Consider the following 22,281-nt stretch of genomic DNA (forward strand, 5'->3'; position numbering starts at 1 on the left):
GAGGAAACACCTCTCCCTACAACCTTGAACATTCAGCCTCCCACAAGCCTTCAGCAAGCCAGTCTATCTTTGTCCCTACTGAGATCGGCCATCCTGCCTGATGCACAGCCCCGTCTGAACCTGTAGTCTGCGGCCTCCATTGCACAGGTCTCCGCCCTCACTCAGAGTGTGAACACGGGGTAGACAGCCAGGTGGAACATCTTTCACCTGCCCTGACCCCCAGCACCTCTCTGTGCGAGGCAGCCTCCAGGCAGGCAGCTCCTAGATTGTCTCTGACCACCACGGAGCCAAGGCCATCTGCCCACAGCAGCTCAGCCAGCCAGTGCCTCCTAGGAAGGTGGCTTTGGGGCAGTTCTGTCCCAGTGCTTGTCACAAAGGGACACATATTTGCTCCTTTGTCCCCCACTTCACACCGTATACACAAATGGAACAGGAGCATGTGTCAGTGTTGAAGGATCCAGAAACCACCTTCAGCGAGTGGATTCGCACAAGGAGAGGCCAGATGGCACCTGGAGCTGCCCTCCCCTCAGACACCCACGCAGCTTTCCTCTGTGGGTCACGATCAAATGACCAATAGCAATCTTACTTTCCCTCCAGAAACTGCTTTCATTGCTCCTTTGACCTGGGGAAGTGTGTGAAACAGCAGCTAGCTTATGAGACGCAGAAGCCGCTTGAGAGACCCGGGAGAGCTGGGCACCTTGGCTGGCAGGGCCTTGACGAAGAGCTGCTGAGCTGCCTCCTAAGCGTCATACTGCCTGGGCCCTTTATTTACTCACAAGCCCCAGAAACAAGCCCTTGCCTCCATCTAGGGGCACAGAAGGCTGGCCCCGCCCTCAGCAGCTGTGGGCGGGGTTAGAGGGGGCAGACAAGTAACAATGGCTGCTGGAGCCTGCAGAGGAGCAGTGGCTTATGGGACAGCTACCCTAATGCCTCTCTCACTCTTGGCCTCCTCCCTGCCAGGTCCTGGAGAGAAGTGGAATGCCTATGAATGACTGCCAATATTCAATGCTGGTTTCCAAACTAGGCTTCAAGAACGAAGGCATGAGCTACCAAGACTTCACCATGGGATTCGAAGGTAGCTAGCTGGCAGGTGTGTTCATATCTTGCCCACCATGGGGCCTGATGTCCCCACAGGTCTTTTCTGGCAGTGCCACAGGTTGCTCATGTGATGGCAACCCCGGTGGAAAGTCAGAAGCCACGTTTGCTTAATCTTATCTGTGTTTCACTTGAACAGAGCTTTGTGAGCGGACCACAGACTCAGAGCAGATGGTCCCGAGAGTGCTTCCTCAGACCCACCTCAGCCTTTGAGACTCTCCTTCATAAAAGATGGTTATCTGAGGGCTGGGGATGTAGAGTTCTTGCCTGGCATGTACAAGGCTGTGGGCTCAAACTGGCAATACTAGGGGAAATCTCTCTCTCTCTCTCGCCTGGAAGAGTACAGCAATAGCAGCTACTAAGGGTGTCAGGGAGAAGCAGGCCAGGCAGAGGAGGATGGGATGGCACTGCCCCACCAGGCCTCAGGCAGGTGCCCAGAGAGGGCTGTAGCTGCCAGCAGATATGCTTCAGGGCTTTACTTCCTGCAGTTTCCTTTAGGGGTGCCAAACAGACAGGTGACAGCATTCTGAGCTGTCCCTGATGCCCAGAGCCTCCCTCCCACACATGGAAAAGGCCTGTCTCTCAGTGTGTAAGTAGGGGTGCTGCCTGGGGCAGGCTCCCTAGAGGTGATGCAGTCACCCCTCAAAGCCAGTGACAGGGGAAAAGACATGTGCCCAGGGCCACTAGAGTCTCCACCCAGCCACCCTGCAGTCTTCTTGCAGCAATGGGAAGTGTACCCCTGGCTCTGTACAGGAACTGGGTAGCTTTGCCAAGGAACTGGACCCTGAGAGAAGGTGATGGACGGTCCTGGAATCTTAAAGGGACCACGAGAGACTGATGAGCAGGGCCAGGTAGCCAAGTAGGTGATTCAGCTTTGCCTAGCTCATGACGAAAAATGTGCTGCCTAACTTTTTAAGGCCCATTAGGGATGGGGTATGGCCGGCCTCTGGGGTCTTAGGTTTATCACTGAATCTAGACTGTCTGCATCCCCACCTGTGAAGAGAGAGGAACAACACAAGCCTGTAGGTCACATAGGTAATTATAGATAACCATCTTCTGATGTGTGTGAGTGAGTGAGTGTGTGTGTGTGTGTGTGTGTGTGTGTGTGTGTGTGTGTGTGTCTTGCTTTCATTGTGGAGGGATCAGCTCTGATGATCTGCCAAGCAGTGATCAGCCCCCTACTTTGAGGTGGAGAAAGTAGAAGTTATGGAACCCTGACCCAACCCTGCCCCCCCAAACCCCCAGACCCCACACATTACTGCAGCCATGTCCTAGAATGTATAGTCTGAGGACCCCAACCTGATGAGCATGGGGTGAGTGACGAGGCTATAAATGGCCATCAAAAGTCCAGCTCTGCAAGCCTGAGTGCTGTCTGGGCAGCCAGGGTCCCCACGAACCCCATTTCTAGCCCACCAGACATTTCCTTGCACCAAAAGAGGATGTGAAACTCGAGCTCTTCATGTAGTTGAAGGGCTCTAACTCCGAGACCCCTCTCCTGAGTTGCTCTGCCATCATTAAGGGATAGGTACCGAGGCCTCCTTGCTAGGGGCATGCTGACTGCTGATGAAGACAGCTCAGACTCCAGAGACTCACTCATTTCTACTCCATCATTCAAAACACAAGCACCACGTGCTCACCATACGCCAGAGTCTCTGCTGAGTGCAGATCTGCCCCTGAGTAGAAGCCCCTCTAGTTTCAGGCTGTGAACTCTGGGATGCTCCGCTGGTGTTATCAGCAAGCCCTATGGTAAGGATGCTGCTGAGTTAGTGAGCAAGGACAAGGGAGAGGTCTCGGGAATCAGGAGATGAACCAAGGAGGGACAGAAGCACGGGGCAGGTGTACATGCCAAGGGTCAAGTGCCATGTGGCCCCATACTGTGGGAACCAAGCTCCCTTTGAGATAAGAGCCTTCGTAAGGTGTGTTGGGAGGTGAGGGAGGTGGATCCTTACAGAACAACCATTGGATGCCATGCCACGTGGGGTCTCCCTCAACCAGGTTTCAGAAGGGAGGGAGCAGGTACTGGGGTCGTCACAGAGAGGTGTGGCTGCAGAGCTCATGGAAGGTTTCCATTGTTGCCCTTTTAGACTCTGTGATGAGTGGACCGGAAACGGTTCCACTGCAGTCACGCACAGCCTCAAAGATGAACTTGGACGATCACTTCATATCTGCTGAGGAATGCCTGAGAATTTTCCCCAAGAAACTGAAGGACTCGTTCCGGGTAACACGGCTTTCTACATCGTGGCTTCTCTAAGGTTCCGCCCTGCCCCCCACCCCCACGGCTCACACGTGCATGAGTTCTGGTATCCATTCAGACCTGGTAGCTACAGGGGACACACAGAGACAGGGAGCCTAACTCTGAGAGCCCACCCTCTGAGATGCCCAGTCAACACTGATGGTAGAAAGAAACCCCTCTTAGGGAGCATGGACACCCACGGGACAGTGAGGACTTGGGGTCTTACACTTGTTCTTACACACCAAACAAATTATGCATGCTCACTGCCTGTCAGAGTCTGCACTAAATGTTGGGGTGCCCTGCCTGGACTCTACTCTTGTCCAAGGTGCAGACAGCAAGTGGCAACTCATAGACACTGGCCAGCTGCTGAGTGCCTTGGGACAACAAGGCAGGGCCCTTTAAGACTACAGAGAATAAAGGGGCCCCCGGTCCAGGTCTGAAGCCCAAGTCAAATTCCAGTAGGAAAGGAAGGGGAAGGCAGACAGGAGCCCAGTTCAAGCTGGCCAAGAACCAACAGGGCTGTCTAAGGGAAGGCAAGCAGAAGGACAGAAACATGGGCTGCCTGCCCATGTGAGACCTAAAATGGACAAGGTAGATAAATGGTCCCAAACCATGGTAAAAAGTAGGAAGGGTTTAGGGAAGAAAGGTGAACTTAACGATCTTGCCTGTGTGGCCAGCGCACTTGACTTGGGGCTCATCCGAACTGATCGGGAGTGTGGGTAGGTGAGCAGACCACTGGGAAGCAGCAGGCAGGGGTAAGGAAAAAGCCAGGAGAACCAGAGACCCTGTGGTGACTTGAGCCACACATCCAGGACTTCTGTGGTCCCTGTGGCCTTGATGTTTAACCTGGTCACCTGGCTGGTAAGGGCATGCAGGAGCATGGCTCTGGCTGCATCTACAGATCCAGCAGAAGGAAGCAGAACCGCAGGAAGGTGGCATACATTACCTCTCTCTGTTCCCTTTTCCACCGAACCGTTCGAATCTGATCTTGCAGGGTGCCCCATCCGCACGGGGCTCTGCCCAGCTGCCTGTTTATTCTGACTCCTCCTCCTGGCTCTGCTCTGCCATGGCCCTCTTCCCATTTGCACTTTTCGTTCCTTTCCTGGACAGCTTCTCCTCTCCTTTGGGATGGCTTTGGCCTTCCCAGCTCCCTGTTCTCTTTAAGCCCTCCACATGAGCCACGTGGATCCGCTGGCTCTCTGGGACTCGGCCTGCAGGCAGAGGCAAGGAGGCAGAAACAAGCTTTGGAGGCGCTGAGACTGGAGGGAGGGCTCACCAACATGCCGGAGGCATCCTTGGGTGTCAGGGAGCAGGGGGTTGGGGGGAAGGGATGAGTTGGGCTAATAGGGAGAACACAGCGGCTGGGCAGTATGGGTGGCTGGAGAACGGGGTCACCTGATGTAGCCAGGATGGTAGCCAGGATTCTGTTAGATGAGCTTAGGTGGGATTAAGGCAAATGGGCCAGAAGGGTAGGTTCCAGGTGCAGGAAGCAAGTCTGATATGTGACACATTCGTGAGACATGAACAGGGGGACTTGGGACTCTTGAGTATGTGGTCTGAGCAACCTGTAAGCCTCCATCTGCCAAGGCAAGAGGCCCGAGAGGACTGAGCAAGAGGTTTGCCTTTGGTCTTGTTCAATCCGGATATATCGGCACAGTGGCTCTGTAGTATGAGAGGCTTAGAGCCAGAGTTAGGGGAACCTGTGAACAGAGGAGTCTGCAGCCCTACTAAGCCCCCAGCACAGCCCCCTCCCCTCTACATGCAGTGACTCTGAGGCAGAGCCAGCATCTTCGAAACCATCCCCTTGGTGTTCAGCACAGTGACTGCACACAGGAATGTCTGGTGACTGAATCAGCGAGGTATCTCAGCCAGAACTTTCCGTGAAACCCCAAATTACCTAATTAGACACTAACATGAAACAGGCCAACTCAGTGTTCTGAACAACTCCTGTTGGGGACCTGTCAAGGTCAGATGCCTTACCCAAAGTTACACTGGCAGTAAAAGGGTGTGACTAAGTAGTGTGCTTTGGGGTATACCAGCACCCAGTGACCTTTGAACCTGATTTTTTATATGCTGATCATGGGGCCTCTGGGCAGCACCATGGACAGAGAAAAGGGCTTCTGCTCAGCCTTCCAGAAGGATCCCTGGTGCAGGTGGCTCCTGGTTGTGAAACCTGGCATAGGGTTTACATAGCTGAAAAGGGGTGCGGCCAGACATTCCAAACACTCCAGACCAGGGAGAGCTTTGACTTCTTCAGGAAGCCCTGCCCACTCTCCTCACTCCAAGTGCAGGGACAGGACATGCAGGTGTCCCAAGCACACACTGGACCAGGACAGGGGCACCGTGGCCTTTCAGGGAGTGGCCGTGAGTGGCATGGAAGAGGGAAGGGTGCAGTGACTCCTGTGCTTTATTTCTAGGACTCCTACTCCGCCTTCTTTAAAGTAGACACCGACAGGGACGGTATAATCAGCATGAATGACCTTCAGAGATTGCTACAGTACTTACTGCTCAACATGAAGGACTTGGAGTTTGAGCGCTTCCTCAGCCTCCTGGGCTTGAGATTTAACGTCACTCTAAACTTCCGAGAGTTTCAGAACCTGTGTGAGAAGAGACCCTGGAAATCAGATGAGGCACCTCAAAGGCTCATTAGGTAAGAAGGTGGTGTGGTCAGAGTCATGGGTATGTGCTTACCGGGCCTTTTCTCATGCATATAAATGCACGCATGTACTCCCTTCTCTATTTCTCTGTATGGAGTCAGATGTGTGACTTTCTGCTCAGCCGTTCAAGGTGCAAGCATTAGAAACCTTTGGACAGACAGACTCTGTTGTCTGAGGCCACTCCAGGGCAGGTGGGGGCCGAAAGGGAACAAGGTTATGATGTCCCATCAAGTAAACTCACCAACTATTCACGTGAACAAGGTGTACCCCCAATTCCTCCTCAGCTCCCAATGTTCATCTGGGCTGTAGGTGAGCGTTTAGGAAGGCACAGACCCATCTATGGCAGTTTCTTAGGAGATGCAGGGATCTGCTTCCAGCCTATCCCAGAAAGTGGCAGCCCTACACCCATGCTCACAAGAAGGAGAGTCTTAGTCTACTCGGGGTTCACTGTTTGGACTAGAGTAGGGCCACCGTCTAGGAGATGCCTGTCACGGAAGCACCCACTGTCATCTGGAGCAAGCTGACACATGAGCAAAGTCACTGGTCTTTCATTCGTTTTCCAGTGTAAATGTGTGTGTTCATGTGTGTCCACATATGGGGGTGTGTACATGTGTGTGGAGGTCAGAGGTCAGCCTCAGGTCAGCCTCGGTGGTGTTCCTCAGGAACCATTGTCTGTCCCTTGTCACTGAGCCCCAGCACTCAGCCCCTTCCTCTCTAACTGTGACTACAAGCATGTGCCACCACAGCTAGCTTCATCCATGGGTGCTGAGGGTGAGACGTAGGTTCTCGTGCTCAGACTGAGATACTTCCCAGCCTGTTGCTCATGACACTGACACTAGGGAGTGGGGGAGGCTTTTGCCCCAGGATGCTGTGGTTCCAGGGGATGCAAACCAGCAGACCTTCTGTCTAAGCACACAGAGCTGGCAGAGGTGTGACCCTGTATCACCCTGATACGACGTGGCAAAGCTACACAAAGCTTTTGACCGTATATATACCTTGTTTAATTTCCCCCCAGAACTCATGGGTTTTACTGTAATTATTACTGGGAGGAAAAGCAAGAAAATGACCATCATCCCTTCCTAAGCAAAATGGTCACATGGCACACAAGCTGGCTGCCCATGTTCCCACTCAGGGTCTAAAGGTGTTGATGTGAGGTTTGTTTGCTCATCACTGAAATGGAACCAACACCATCCTTCTGGGGAGTTCAGAGATGGATTGCTCAGCTGTTAGGAGCCTTTGCTGCTCACGCAGAGGACCTTAATTTGACTTCTCGTAATCACCTATAACTCCAGATCCAGGGGACCTAATACTTTTTTTAAAATTTCCCCTTAAAGGGAGCATCTGCATGTATACGCCCACCAATGTACACACACATAATGAAAAATAAATCTCGCGGGTCTGGAGAGATTAAGAACCTGCATTGCTCTTACACAGGACCCAGCTTTGGCTCTCAGTACCTACATTAGGCTCCTCACAACCGCATGTAACAGCTTCAGGGCGATGTGAATCTTTGGCGCCCTTGGGCACCTGCACTCCCATGCACTGAACACAGAGACATGCTCATGCGGGTATATAAGTTAAAAGAACAATTTAAAAATCCTGCCAAGGGATACTTTTGAAAATGTGTACAGATGGCTTTCGAAAATCTTGACACCAGAGCGTAGGCTTGGCCATCTAGCGATTTGTCCTTGTTTGTATCCGTTCACTCTACATATTTGCAGTGGGTTAACTCAATGCTGGGCATTATTTGGGCCTCCACGGTGCACATGTGAACAGGGCTCAAGGCTGCACCAGGGACTCAGGCCGGAGGCCGAGATGACACAGAAGAGCCACCCTGGGACACAAAGACAGTGGAGACAGGTGTCCAGAAGAAGTGGGGACACTTGAGCTGGGCCCCGAAGTGTCAGTAGGAATCTGTCAGTTGACAGAAGGCTGGTAGAACAACAAATGCAAAACCACGGAGCAGAAGCCGCAGGCAAATCCAGAAGTTGCTGGCAGAGGTGTGGCCCCACAGTGAGACACGGTGGGAAAGAATGGGGGGGGGGCGTATGAAGCAGCCCCACATGGGTGGCAGAGTTCCCCGTCTCCAGCAGGTAGGTAGGTTCATAGGCTGTGGGATGAAGGAGTCAGAATGTACACTGGGAAGATGCTTCAGCGGCCCCAGAGTAAAAGATGAACTCAGAGCAGAGGCTGGATCCTAGGAGGGCAGGACCAGGCCTGTGGGCATCTGGGAGAGACAGCTCTGAGCCTGGAATTGAGACCCTGAGGGCCCTGTCAGGAAGCATGCCTGTCTGGCCTTAGGGAGGAAAGACTAGGTCTCAGAGAAGAGTTGGTGTCGTGCTCTAAGGACCCAAAGGTGAGGTGGAGGGCAGGGAGGAGCCTTACCCATTCCACAGAGCCCCCAGACACCTATCCATCTCTGGAAACCCCTGGTCCTCTTGTCTGGGCCCCCTACTCTCTAGGCCTCCACTGCCCCTTGACTTTGAGAGTTTGTTGCTCTGTGAAGGTGAGGTGACCTCCTGTTTGCTCCATAGCTACACACCATGTCTTGTCTTCTGTGGACATCTGCTGGAACGGCTTGGCCCAGGGACCTGTCTCCTACTCTCCTGTTAAACACAGCTACCTCGCCATCCACCATCACACAGGCTCAAACACTGTCATGGGTCCTTGTCACCAAGGTAGACTGCAGATTCTTATCATGGGACGCAGTGCAGTCAGTCCCTCCTGCTGGGTGACCAACACAGGGAGCCTGCCAGGTCTCCATTTGTCTTCAGAGACAGCTTTCACTGAATGCTCACCTCCACTCCTGTGATCTGTGCCTCCCAGTGGGGGTGCTCCACGTCCAACTTGCTGATGACACTGAAGCTCCTTCCTGTCTCATTTCTCATCCTATAGCCCATCAAAGAACTATGCTTGATCTCACCAAACTCTACAGAGGGGTGGCAGAGGTTTCTTTAAGTCACAGTGAAACTCTGGGCTCTGCAGTGAGAAACTAGAAAGACAAGTTTATGGTGGAACTTGTCAGCATCCTCTCCTGCTGGAGAGAGCCAGTTATATCTCTCTTTATTATGGATTTGCCTTTCTTTTTACAACATTTATATTTACTTTTTTACATATTTACATATTTATATGTGCGCTCTCTCTCTCTCTCTCTCTCTCTCTCTCTCTCTCTCTGTGTGTGTGTGTGTGTGTGTGTGTGTGTGTGTGTGTGTGCACGCGAGTGTAAGAGTGTGCACGTGCCCACTCATGGTGGATAGAGGTCAGTGTTGGTAGTTATGATCTGCTTGATGTAGGTGATAGGAATCCACCCTTCCTCCAAGCTACCTCCTCCCTCCTCCCCCATCTTTGTTTCTTTCCTTGGAACCTCCATGTATCCAGCCCTCTCAAGGACTCACTCACCCTTTTCTCCCAGGCAGGTCTTTGGGCTGCAGCAGCCACTGTAAGATCTCATGACTTCAGCATCACACTCGCTGGTCCATCCTTTACCTTGATAGTTGATGAGACTTTCTTGGTTTTGTTAATAGAATTTAGGGTCAGGTCCTGGGCTCTTGCACCGTCACACTGTGGGCCTGTTAGAATTCCCGTGGTGCTAACTGATTGGCCTGCCCCTGCAGGCCCTTCTCACTCTTAGTTTCTTTAGCCTGATGGTCCTGGCCTTCCTCCTGAGGCTAACAGGATTCATCCAGTTATGCAAGTCACTGCAGCTCTGCTCCAAGGACACTGGCCACTCCCAGGGCAGGGCCCAGTGACAGCGTTAGCCTCAGAGCCATACCCATGCCTGTAACATAGCATGTCTTTGTCTTCCTGGGCTACCAGAACCCCTTAACAGTCTGGAGTCCACAAGCTGCCCCAGTCAGACCAAATGTTCCTCGTTGCACTTGGCCCCCAAGGCCGTTAGTGACGAGCTTGTTATCCATTCAGTTCTTGTGTGGGTTTTAGGTTAGATTTTTCTTGAGACAGGATCTCTTTGTGGGGCCCAAGCTGGCCTGGGAACTCACACTATGTTCCAGTCTCCACCCCTGACTGCTGGCTGACATTAGAGATGTGCGCCATCATGTGCAGCTTCTCTTGCAGCTTTGGTAACTGTCAGACACCAGTCCTCATTTGTACAGGCTACAGAGTGTCCTCAAAAGCGCTGATGAGTTCAGAAGGACTGTCAGTGGAGGTCGGGATCCCATGTTGACGCGGGGCAACTCTCTGTAGGGGACAGAGCAGTCTAGAACCTCCAGTGCAGGGCTGTCCAGTGCAGGTCAGCAGGGCAGGTTGTTCTGAGTGACAGTTTAAAGTGGGCCACAGGCCACAGCATGAGAACCTGCACCTGAGCTGGATGGAGCCCAGGAGCAGAGCAGGGTCCTTCCCTGTGACAGTTTTCCTAGGTGGCCGTTCTCTGCACCTACCCCATCTCATCTCAAGGTACTCCTCCTTTGATAGGCCCTGGTGAGGGGCTACATCTGGCAAGGCAGATAAGCTTGTGTGCTTGGCATTTCTGAGAGGATCCCACCTCATCACAGGTGGTGTTATTTATTGGCCCAGATAAATTATTTACCAGTTTGTAGCTCCTGCTGTGTCGGCAGATGGAGGTTGTTTACTTGTGTAAACAAGATACAGCCTCCTTCCCTCTCGGTGCTTAAAGTATCTCAGGCCAGCATGCTGCATTAGAAAGTAGAGACACAGGGCAAGGATGCCAACAGCCTCCACTCCTCAGCACCTCACGGGCCTTCCATCCTTACAAGCCAGCGGAGAAAACACCACAGGGTCCTGCCAGCCTTCCCAGGCCCCCGTGGAGGCCAGGGTGGCACGGCCGCGGATCCTTTGCCACCCGTGAAGTTCCATGATTCTGAGGAGTCCAGTAGGCAGTTGGAGAGAAATGTCGAGGAAACACGGGTGAGGCCGACACTCATGGCATTGTTCTGAGGGTAGTGGGGACCCATCAGTACCAGAGCATTAAGTTGGAGAGGCAAGAAGGGGTATGGTCATACCACAGAGAGGGCCCGGGCCAAGACATAGGTCCCAGAGGCAACCACTGACCTGGGCTCTCAACTGCCTACAATGTCCTGATCAGCCTAGGCATCCACTTCACTCTAGCCACAGCCACCACTGTTCCCCATGCAGGCCTGTCTAGGGCCAGCAGCACCAGGCCTTTCTAAGGTATCTTAAGTAAAAATCATCTGGAAGTAAAAATAATGGAATTGTGATCACCTTTGAATCCTATAAGCTCAATTCTTGAAAAACAGCCGGGGTAGAGGTCGGGCGTCACGTCTCAGTGGTTAGAAGCATGCCCTGCTCTTAGGGAGGCCCCAAATTCGGGTTCCAGCACCAATGTCAGGCAGTTGGTTCACAGCCACATGCTACCCAGCTCCGCTGAGGACACCTGTACTCACGGGCACTTACTACCCCCACATACCTATACATCACTAGAAAGAAGGAAAAAAAAAACATCTGGGAAGTTAAAAGTAGCCAGGGCTGGGAGAAGGGTCCTCTGTGCTTTCTAACCCACCTCTACTGTTCAGATGAATCTGGAACTAATCTCGCAAAATCAGAACTAAAGGTCCTAAGGCCCCTCCCTAAGACACTTCATGTCCTATCACATATACCTTCTGCTTTTTCAAACTTTTGGGGAAGAAATGGGCCCTGTGAGCTTCGTGGGCCAGGGTGGGAGGGACAATTTTTTTTTTTTAATCTGAAAATAAAGTTTCAGAAGACCCCCCTGTATGCAGCTGGGGGAAATGAGACTGTGTTGTAAAAACTGGGTCAGTCCAGATGTGAAACCATAGACTTTAATGGCACCGTTGAAGCATTGGGAGTGAGGGTGGGGGCCCTTGGGAGAGTCCTAACTCATCACTTCTAAACACAGTTGTGTGTTCTTTTCTCTTCAGATATAAACAGAAAGTTGCAGATTCTGAGCTAGCCTGTGAGCAGGCTCATCAATACCTCATCATGAAAGCCAAAACCAGATGGACAGACCTGTCCAAGGTAAGGGAGGTTGGGGGAGCCCACTTCTGTTGTTTGGGACTGCTGTGCTGGCCCAGCTGCCAGCACAGTGGAGAAGGGGAGACAGCATCATTGGTCAGTGTTGGTCCCTACTCTTCTTTAAAGACTTTCCCCAACACTCAGTCTTGGCTTTGCTCTAACCAAAGCGCCATCAGCGACTGCAGCTATGATGAAGTTATTTGGATACTTCTACCGTTGCAAGTAATAGAGATGGTGTAACTATAGAGACCTAGAACATTCTACCTGTGCTTTCTACAAGTGCGGAGAGTGAACTCAGAAAAGAAACTTTCTGCTTGAAACATGAGCAGTTATCAAAGATGTTTAGATATACAGTAAAGGGCTGGTGAGGTGGCTCAGTGGGAAGAGGAGCTTGCTGCAAAGCCTGAAGACCCGAGTTCAATCCCTGCACCCCATGGAGTGGAAGGGGAGAGAACTGATTCTTCCAAGTTGTCCTTTGGCCTTCACTGTGCGCTATGCATTGCAAACATGTGCACAAAACTATGGAGGCAAAAAGTTGCTCACGGCAGCATGTGACTGTCTCTGCAGCGTTATGGAGGTCAAGGTAGCAAAAGCCCTGCAAGTTCACAGGCTAAATGAACTACATGAGAAGTCCAAGTCTCAAAAACAAAAGGAAAATTCAGGTATGGTTGCTCACACTTCACTGTCCTAGCTCTAGAGAGGTGGAGGTAGGAGGATCAGGAGTTCAAGGTCAGCCTCAACTACAGAGTGTGTGTGAGACCATCCGAGCAGCAGCACATGCTGCAGAGAAAGGAGGGAAGGGGGGACAGATTTAAATTGTTTTTATGGTTTTCAAATGTTTGAACTATTTATTAACCTAAGATGGAGACGTTTTTCAAAAGAATGAATCATTTTAATTCCATGTCCCTGAGGAGCCTGAAAACATTATTTAGATGTCTAATCAGAAAATCTGTAAGTTGATAAAAAGACAAAAAAAAAAAAAAAAAGACAAAATCCAAACAAACAGCCCAAAGACACACCACTAAGTTCTTCCCAAGTACGTTCTTACTCTCAGGGTTACAGAGGAGAGGACTGTGGAACTTAGGGCCTGGGGGGCTCTGACCTAGGGAAAATCAGGGCAAGGGTCAACAATGGTCTCACACAACAACCACCAGACACCACAGGTGCTGTTTTACCACATTTCAGCACAGTGACAGGAAGTGTCTTTCCCAAGACACTTGCCCCCATGAGCAATCTTATAAGTTATAAGATTGGATAGCCAATCTGACAATGACAGGGACAGCCAAACCCCAGGACAGCAAGACGGAATGGGCAGACAGTTTCTCCTGAGTCTAGGATGTGGGATCACCAAATAACAGTGTCCCCCCACCCCCAAGAAGGAAGGTCACTGTCTTCATTAGGGTTTCCCTTCTGTGAACAGGCACCATGACCAAAGCCACTTAAAGGGGTAACATATAACTGGGGCTGGCTTACAGGTTCAGAGGTTCAGTCCAGTGTCATCAAGGGAGGGATATGGCAGCATCCAGGCAGGCATGGTGCAGGTGGAGCTGAGAGTTCTACATCTTCATCTGCAGGCCCCTAAGAGAATACTGGTGTCCAGGCAGCTAGGACTAGGGTATTAAAGCCCACACCCACAGTGACACACCTACTCCAACAAGGCCACATCTCCTAATAGTGCCACATATAAACCATCACAGTCACAACTGCATGCTGCAATGTTCTCCCTTTCTCTTTAAGGGTGACCTTGCTGTGTCTGGTTTCCTCATTTGCTCTCCCCATTGGCTTTTTTGGCTCCTGCTTAATGCAAAGTTCTATTGGATTCCCTCAAGCCTGGGCCTGCTTCTCTACACAGCGTCCTCAACAAGTATGGTGCACCTTCCGTTTTGTCCTCACTGCTATCTTCCCTCCAGGGTGACAGACAGGCTAGCCCCCTTCATCTTTCTCCACACTACTCTGACCTAGAGCTAACCCATTTCTGAATGCCATGGCCATCCTGCTCTTACTGCACAGAAAGAACTTGGGGGCAAGGTTATATATCATCTTGTCTCTGGGGCAACCAGGTCTTGGGTACCTGCACTTCAAATTACGCTTGAATCTAGCTTGTGTCAAGTTGACAAGAATCTACTTAGGACAGGATGTAGTGTAGTTCAGTACATGTGCACAGCCAGGAACAGTTGCCAGCTCTGGGGCTGTGTAGTTAAGGAAGCTGCATCCCAATCCCAGTTTGCTGAGGGTGATGCCATCAGTGAGGGTCAGGGTTTGTCATGTGCTTTGGCATCTGTTGAGATGTTTCCGTCTCTGTCCATGTCATGGATCACACTGGAGGATTTTTCAAGTGTTGAGCATGCCTTGAATGGTGAATCCCACATGGCCAAAGTTGCCAGTTCGTGTCCATGGTTGGTTCTGTTTGCTGGTACATGCTTGCCCTTAGGTATATCCAGTGCCTTATCCAGTACCTTGTCCAGCACTGTCTGAATACCCCACTGGAAGAGGGAACTGTTCTTGTGGCTTCTGTCTCCTTTGCACAGTAGGCTTTCTGTGAACACCTATCTGCTCTGCCAAGCTGCATCTGTGTGTCCCAAGCACTAGGCAGTGGCTTGCCCCTGCTCTCACTCTTAGAACAACCCTAGCTTTTTGCTCAACTGTTCTCACACTATTAGGACAGCATAATGCCTCCCAAGGTTCCTGTGTGCCAGGTCCAAGCCAGCTGATAGATAGATTATGTGTAAGCTGTGACTCTGATGGGGGGCAGGTTGTAAAATCCAAACGTGTAATGGAAAGAGATTTAAAGGGGTCAGCCTCCATCCGTATGGAGGAGAATAATATTACCTTAGGCTGGCGGGCAGCACACTAATGCAGTGACCAGACAGACGTCTTTTTGGTGGTGTGTCCCTTCTCGGCTCTCCCTTGCAGTGGTGTGTGCTCACATTGGAACTTGCCATTCCCGAAGGTGTAGGATTATCTCCTTCAGTTCCCGTTCATGCTTTGATGGTGATTAAGACCATACCTCTTTTCATTTGGCTTTTCCTTAATCGGGCAGTCTGTGAAATGCTTGCTGGGGTCTTTTTTCCTTCGGCGATTCTACCTTGATCTCAGTGAAGACTTTCTCCTGTTCTCCTCAAGGGATCGGTTCTAACCTTCACATTGAGATGAGGACCAGGTGTGCACTGTAGGCATGCCTACCTTGAACTCTTCCGCAGGGTGATGAGGTATCCTTGGTCCACCTTTACCTCACCACCTTACAGTTCCACTTCCACCCCTCCCTAGAGTCTGTGAATACCCCCTCATCTGACCAGTGATCAGTTTGTCCTGGTCCTGGTTCTGGTTCTACACGTTTCTAGCTGCTGTAACTTCTGAATGCACCTTCATAAATTTTGTTGTGCCTGAGATCAAATGCAGGCCCTAGCACATCATAGGCAGATGTACCCTTGCTGAACTGGCCCTCCAGCCTTTATGGATACATCTTGGCTAGCTAATTCCATTGCCATGTTCCATTAAAATATTAAATGTTGGGAAGATAACACGGTTGATACCTGCTTAACAGGTGTGTTTTAACAGAATATTAAATATGCCTTTAATATTCTGCACTCAGAGGCAGAGGCAGGTAAATAATCTGGGAGTCTTGAGAACAGTCTGGCCTAGACCAGCCAGGGCTGCATAGTGAGACCCTGTCTCCAAACAAACAAACATGCATGAAGACCTGAGTTTGAGCCCTAGGGTCTATATTTTTAAAAAGTCAGGCATGGTGGTCCATGTTTGGGATCTCAGTGCTGGGGACCGTGTGAACAGGATGATCCCTGGGGTTTGCAGTCCTCCCTGGGGCTGGTTCAGCCCTACCTCCCAGTCTCAAAAACATAAGGCAGACAGCACCTTTGGTGTGACCCCTCAGCTTGACTTCTGGCCTCTCACATGTACACACTCCTATGCCGCCATGCCTCAGACACAGAAAAGTGTAAAGCCATATAGAGAACTACCTTAGAGTGTTTCAGGAGCAGTGGACAGTCTCCAGGCCTGCAGGTCACTGAATACCATCTTCTGTTGTAGAATTTCATAGAAACAGATAATGAGGGCAACGGCATTCTCCGGCGAAGGGACATTAAGAACTCACTGTACGGCTTTGACATCCCCCTCACCCCAAGAGAATTTGAGAAGCTCTGGCAAACGTAAGTGCATCCGTACCAGGCTGGTCTTGTGTGTCTGGCCAATTCAATGCAATTTCTCACCAGGGTCTCAGGGGAAGTAGGGCTGCAGATGGGTTTCTTTGGTTGCATCCGGTCCCGTGTCCCCCTTCCTCCTTCCTGGTAGAGAACAGCTGTGGGTGGGCACGCTGGTCCTCAGGCCTCTGAAGATCTGGGTATCCCCCAGCTACAGTACCAAGGGGAGAGGCTTGCAGAGCTCATAGTTCAAGCTCCTGCTTTCTCTGCAGCAGATCTCAGGGATCTCCTTCAACAGAGGTGGCAAAGGCAAAGGCAGTGTGCCCGTGCCTAGAGGTGGCTGTTGATGCTGCCAAGCTGTTTATTGTAGAAATAAGCACACCGTGACAACCTGGAGCAGTTTCCCAGAGTGCTTAAATGGAACAGGAGCTGATACAAGGCCACTTTTCAAATGCATTTTAGACTTAGTTTGAACCAGGCCCCATTATGATATCTCTCTGTGTCGATGCCTAAGTCTCCAGTCTGCTGGCAGTGTGGTGAACTCTGTGCTATCTGTGCAGTGAGCTGTAAGCTAACAGAGCCATGAGCTAACAGTGCAGTGAGCTGTAAGCTAACAGAGCCATGAGCTAACAGTGCAGTAAGCTGTAAGCTAACAGAGCCATGAGCTAACAGTGCAGTGAGCTGTAAGCTAACAGAGCCATGAGCTAACAGTGCAGTGAGCTGTAAGCTAACAGAGCCATGAGCTAACAGTGCAGTGAGCTGTAAGCTAACAGAGCCATGAGCTAACAGTGCAGTGAGCTGTAAGCTAACAGAGCCATGAGCTAACAGTGCAGTGAGCTGTAAGCTAACAGAGCCATGAGCTAACAGTGCAGTGAGCTGTAAGCTCTGGGTTCCGGTTCTGTCTTTGAATGACCTCCTCCTTCAGTGTGTGCTGATCAGCCCTCAGGTCCCCAAGAGGCATGCACCAGCATTGCATGGTCACTGAGGGTCATGATCACTGAATGACACAGTCCACATTGTCTTTCACCTGCCTCCATGCAAGGCTTCTAACATCTAAACACAAAGGTATTAGAAGAGCTGAAAGCCTAAAGGGGACTATGTTGTTACTTAGGGACCAGGATCCAAGGAGAAACTGAGGAAGAAGGGCTACACAGCCGCAGACTCAACCCCATACCCTAGCATCAGGGTCCAGAGGAAATCAGGGTGCCTTTTACAGAAGAGAAAACTGCTTCCACCCCAAGAGCCATATCTGGGTGCTGCCACAGAAGCTACCAGAGTTCCAGCTAGTACTGAGCAGAAGCTGCCACCACCACCACTGTCCCAGTGGGACTCTTGAGCTCACCCACCATCCATTGTCTGGATCCCATTGGAACAGCAGAGTGGGAAAGAGGGGTCCTGCAGAAGGACAGGCCATGGGGAGGGTGTCATTTTCCAGGACAGTGGCTGCTAGAAGCCAGGTGTGGTGCTGGTTTGAATAGGTATGACACCCATAGACTCATGTGTTTGAATACTTGGCCCACAGATAGTGCCACTATTAAGAGATGTGGCCTTGTTGGAGGAAGTGTGTCACTATGGGGGTGGGCTTTGAGGTCTCCTATGCTCAAGCTCTACCTGGTGTGGAATCCAGTCTCCTCCTGGATGCCCGAGGATCAAGATTAGAACTCTCAGCTCCTTCTCCAGCACCATGTCTGCCTGGACATTGTCATGTTTCCAGCCATAACAATAATGGACTGAACCTCTAAAACTGTAAGCCAGCCCCAATTAAATGTTGTCCTTTATAAGAGTTGCTTTGGTCATGGTGTCACTTCACAGCAATTGAACCCTAACTAAGATGTAAGTTTGTAGCAGGGACTGGGGCATTGCTGTGATAGGCATGACCATGCTATTGTTCAGAGATGGGGATTTGGGGACTTTGGATTAGAAAATCATGCTTTAATTGGGGTTTACTGGACCATACTAATAGGAACAGTCCATGGGAGACAGTGGTGCTGAGGGTGATTTGAACTGTGGGGACCTGGCTCAAGAGGTTTCAGAGGAAAAGAATTTTAATATTCTGCCTAGAGACTATTTTAATAATAATTTGGTAAAGAATTATGGCTGCTTTCTGCCCTTGTTGGAAGAGTCTGCCTGAGGCTAAGGTGATGAGATTTCAGTTAGGGAATCTCAAAACAGCTTAGTATAGACTCTGTCTTGTGGATCATAGGACCTTATAAAGAGCATTTTGATGAAACTTAGCAAGCAAAGGAAAAGTACAAAATGTAGGTTCAAGAAATAAAGAAGCACCAGGAAGTGGAATGGAGCTAAATCTATTTGTGGAGATAAACAGAGTAAAGATATTAAATGAAATTAGGGCAAGATTTCACCCACCCAATCCTTAATTTTATAAAAAGAATGTTCCCCAAGGGACATTGATACCTATTCTAAATAGGTGTATTGTGATGGCTATTCTAGGTTGTTCACTTGATTGTATCTGGAATGAACTAGAATCCAGAAATGGAGGGCCCACCCATAATCTGGATCTTGAGGCCGGAAGACACGGCTTTTGATACTCATCTTGAGGTGGAATGACACATCTTTTGATTCAGATTGATACATGCCTTTTATCCTATCACTCAAGAGACATGAGCGTCTCTGAGTTCAAGGCCAGCCTGGTCTATAGAGCAAGTTCCAGAGCAGCCAAGCTTAGGCAGAAAAGGGAACCATTAAAAACATAAATCTAATGAAGATGTAATTGAGCTGGGGGTCATGCTCCAGCCCCAGCTAACAGCAGAATTCAGCAGCTTTGGTCACACGGTTCTAGCTTTAGAATCAAGGACAGAATTTCCCTCTAAAACTAAGGAAAGTGCTGAGGCCAGGAATATGTAAGGGGTGTCCCTAGATAGAGGCCTAGAAAGGTCATTGTGTGAGGCAGCCAAGGTCATACCTTGTGCTGACAGCTAGACTTAGTAATGTGTAAGAATCGCCCAGGTAGTATTGGTTTTGAAAGCCTGACTGCGAGGTCAAGAGAGGCCATTGGTGAAGGTGCAGCCTCAGTGGCAGTTGAAGGCCCAGGACTGAAGGGGTCATGCAAAGAATCTGAGGCCTGGTACCACGAAGAGAGCCTGTGAGAGGCTATTGGTGCATCCCAGTTGCAGCAGAAGACTCCATTGTTTTGGAGACGCCAGTACCCTGGGGTGGCCACCAAGAATAACAGCAGCAGAAGCTGTGACGGTGAAGCCTGGGTTGACTTGGAGACCCCAAGAATTTAGAGATGATGGATCTTGGGACACCTGCCCAGGGAAGCTGCTAACACGGAATGGAAACAGCCCAAGAGAAAGACGTGTGTCACAGTCAACAAAGAAGAAGGGAGTTAAGGGTATGAAGAGTGCTTTGGTATCAGTCATGGAGATGCAGTGTTTGGAGTTTCCCTGGCTGGTTTTTGCTCTTGCCTCAGTCCAGTATCTCCTCACTGTGCTCCCTTCCCTTCATTTTGGAATGTATATCCTGTGCCACGATGTACTGGGCAGATGTGATCTGCTTTTTGATTTTTATAAGGGATTACAGTTAAGAGTGTGCATCAAGTTCAGATGAGACTTAGAACTTCAGACTTTTAAACACTGTTGAAACCGTGATAGATTCTGGGGCCCTTTGAAGTTGGACTAAATGCATTTTGTATTATGTTATGGCTACAAGTGTGTGCAGACCTGGGAGTAGAATGAGGTGGTTTGAATAGATTTTGCCCCTATAGACTCATGTGTTTGAATGCTTGGCCCATCTGGAGTAGGCACTAGTAAAAGGTGTAGCCTTGGTGGAGGAAGTTTGGCAGTATGGAGGTGGGCTTTGAGGTCTCTTATGTTCAAGCCCCACCCAGTGTGGAATCCTGGCTGCCTGAGGATCATGATGTAGAACTCTCAGGTCCTTCTCTCGCACCATGTCTGCCTGGACATGACAATAATGGACTAACCCTCTGAAACCGTAAGCCAGCCCCAGTTAAATGTTGCCTTGGTCATGGTGTCTCTTCTAAGGCACCAGGGCATCAGAAGACAGACAGTAGGACTTCTGGAGGACAGGTGGTGTGACCATGCACAGCAGCTGAACTCCGTAAAGGCCAGGTCACAGTGGACCTTGTCCTGAGAGCCAGGAGATCAGTAGGAAACCGATATGGACAAGCCTACTCCTAAAAGCCTCCTTGAGCTACACAGGGAGGAAGGGAGCTGCAGGAGACCATCCTGGAGCTCAGAAGCAAACAGGAGCTCTTGGTGCCAAGCAGGAGGCGGCTGCAGGCTGACCAGGAGGACAGGAAGGGAGAGAAGTGTCGAGGACTGAGGAGGTGGTGCCAGCCTTTAGCAGCCCAGAAGTGAGGCGGCGTGAGAAGACACCTGGAATGTGATACACAGAGCAGCACACAGTCAACCCCGGGGCCCTGTGCTGCATCAGGGACAGTGTGTGTGGAGAATGCAGGGTGCCTGAGGGCAGAGCGGTGGAAATCTAGATTAGGAAGGGTTCTGATTGTTCAGAGGAGACCAAGCAGAGCAAACATCGGGCATATGAACTGGATATGAACAGGCATGAGAACTCTTCATCCAATCCAGCAGCCCTACCCCAGCTTTTCCCCTCAGGGCTGCTGGCGAGAACAAGCCTGCCTTCCATTTTTACAGCAGAGAGTGATGCGGGCAGGGGTTCTCAGGGCACCTGTAGCCTCCCCTCCAGCTGTCCTAACATCTGGTTGCACCAGAAAGCTGCAGTGAGACAGCTGACCAGCTCAGAGCTGACTGACGGTGTAAAGGAAGCGGCGTGCACCCTATTGCTCCTGATAAATAGGGCCCAGGAAGTCTGGGGCCCACATGATGCCTTCCAACCCAGGAAGCCTGGGTGTATTCAAAGATGTCAGAACAGGGAGCCAGCAAGAAGCAGAGGGAAGTGGTATGCTTTCTCCTGGCAACCTGAGTATGGGAGAACAAGAGATCTAGATGGAAGAGGCTTTCAGCATCCTCTGCTCACCAGCACTTACTGGCGCGTCTGAAGTGCACTTCCCGCACTGTGGATTAGCCTGGAAGGGCCTGCTTTATGCTGTGGAGATAAATTAATACATTGACCCCAAATCTCAGTGGTTTAGGTACCTCCATATTTTCCTCTTCATTGAAACTCCACACTGCACCGGATGGTTCCTGAGGACATGTCCCTCCCAGGAAGTCAGGAAGACTTAGCCGGCTTCCTCGTCTCTGTGGGTGCTCTGTGGGAGGTGGGGACCCAAGAGCTGGAGATCCACACATGGGCACGTCTCATTGCTAGGGCTGGCATAAGGGATCGGGCTGGTTCTTGGGGTTGATGAAACAAAGGGAAACTGCCCACTGCAGCCAGCTCTGGATCTGTGAACCTAAGCACCCAGCAGCAGCCGCTTGGCTAGGCTGCTGCAAGAAGCTGCCCAGGACCCCTGACCACATGGAGGGTGTGTTCCCCTCAAGTCACAGGGTCATCTGGAGACTCCCCTGAGGTTCTCAGCTAAAGGTGGTTCTATCCCCAGTATCCACTCAACAGCCCAGGGATAGGATGTCTCAGCTGCATCTGAATCAGCAGCCATAGATGGGGAAGGGTGTTCCAGGAGCAGAGTTTCTGGAAGGAGCTGGGGATGTAGTGCTTATGTGGAAATAACCTAAGGCCTCAGCCTGCCCAGGGCCCACAGCAGTGGTGGGGTGGGGCAGGGCTTCCTCTGGAGTAAGTAGCTGGCATCCTGAGGCCTCAAGTGGGACTCTGCTGATTTGAGTCCAAAACAAACTTATTGGAAACACCAATGAAAGCATGTTATGGATGTGCATAGAAGAGGGTGTGATGTAGGACAGCTGCTGTGTCAGAAGCGTCTGTGGAGACCAGCAGATGTGTGTGCACACCAGCCGGCCAGGAGGATGATGCTGGGAGGTACTCAATGCTGGGTGATGTTCTTCCTGACAGGGTCCTATGTAGGGACTCAGATATAAAGTAGTATTTTACAGTGTGAGTGCTGTCTTCAAATCTAACCAAGAACTCTGGCAAAGAAGCCATGCTGTGGACTATCACCCTGTTCTACATTAACAGGAAGTGAGGTTGCTTCTGCCATTGCTAAAGGCAGAGCCTAGAACACCACCCTCCTTCAGTGCCAACTGGGTGATTTCTGAACAGGATGTGCAAGACGGAGAGGCTGAGAGAGTAGGGCCTG

The 22,281-nt window shown here is 50.7% G+C and overlaps 1 protein-coding gene across 1 annotated transcript in view; it reads left to right on the plus strand.

Moving 5' to 3' along the window:
• EFCAB6 (EF-hand calcium binding domain 6) overlaps positions 1–22,281 on the plus strand; it is a gene marked incomplete at both ends in the record, with an annotated part of 175,142 nt that overhangs the window by 111,998 nt on the left and 40,863 nt on the right. Inside the window, 5 exons of the mRNA XM_080939474.1 lie at positions 961–1,075; positions 3,180–3,313; positions 5,746–5,978; positions 11,862–11,958; positions 16,000–16,118. Of these exons, the coding sequence (XP_080795600.1) occupies positions 961–1,075; positions 3,180–3,313; positions 5,746–5,978; positions 11,862–11,958; positions 16,000–16,118 (698 nt within the window). The remainder of the gene's footprint in view (positions 1–960; positions 1,076–3,179; positions 3,314–5,745; positions 5,979–11,861; positions 11,959–15,999; positions 16,119–22,281) is intronic.

This window comes from Micromys minutus, assembly GCF_963924665.1.
Source record: "Micromys minutus genome assembly, chromosome: 27".
NCBI classification, from domain to species: Eukaryota; Metazoa; Chordata; class Mammalia; order Rodentia; family Muridae; genus Micromys; species Micromys minutus.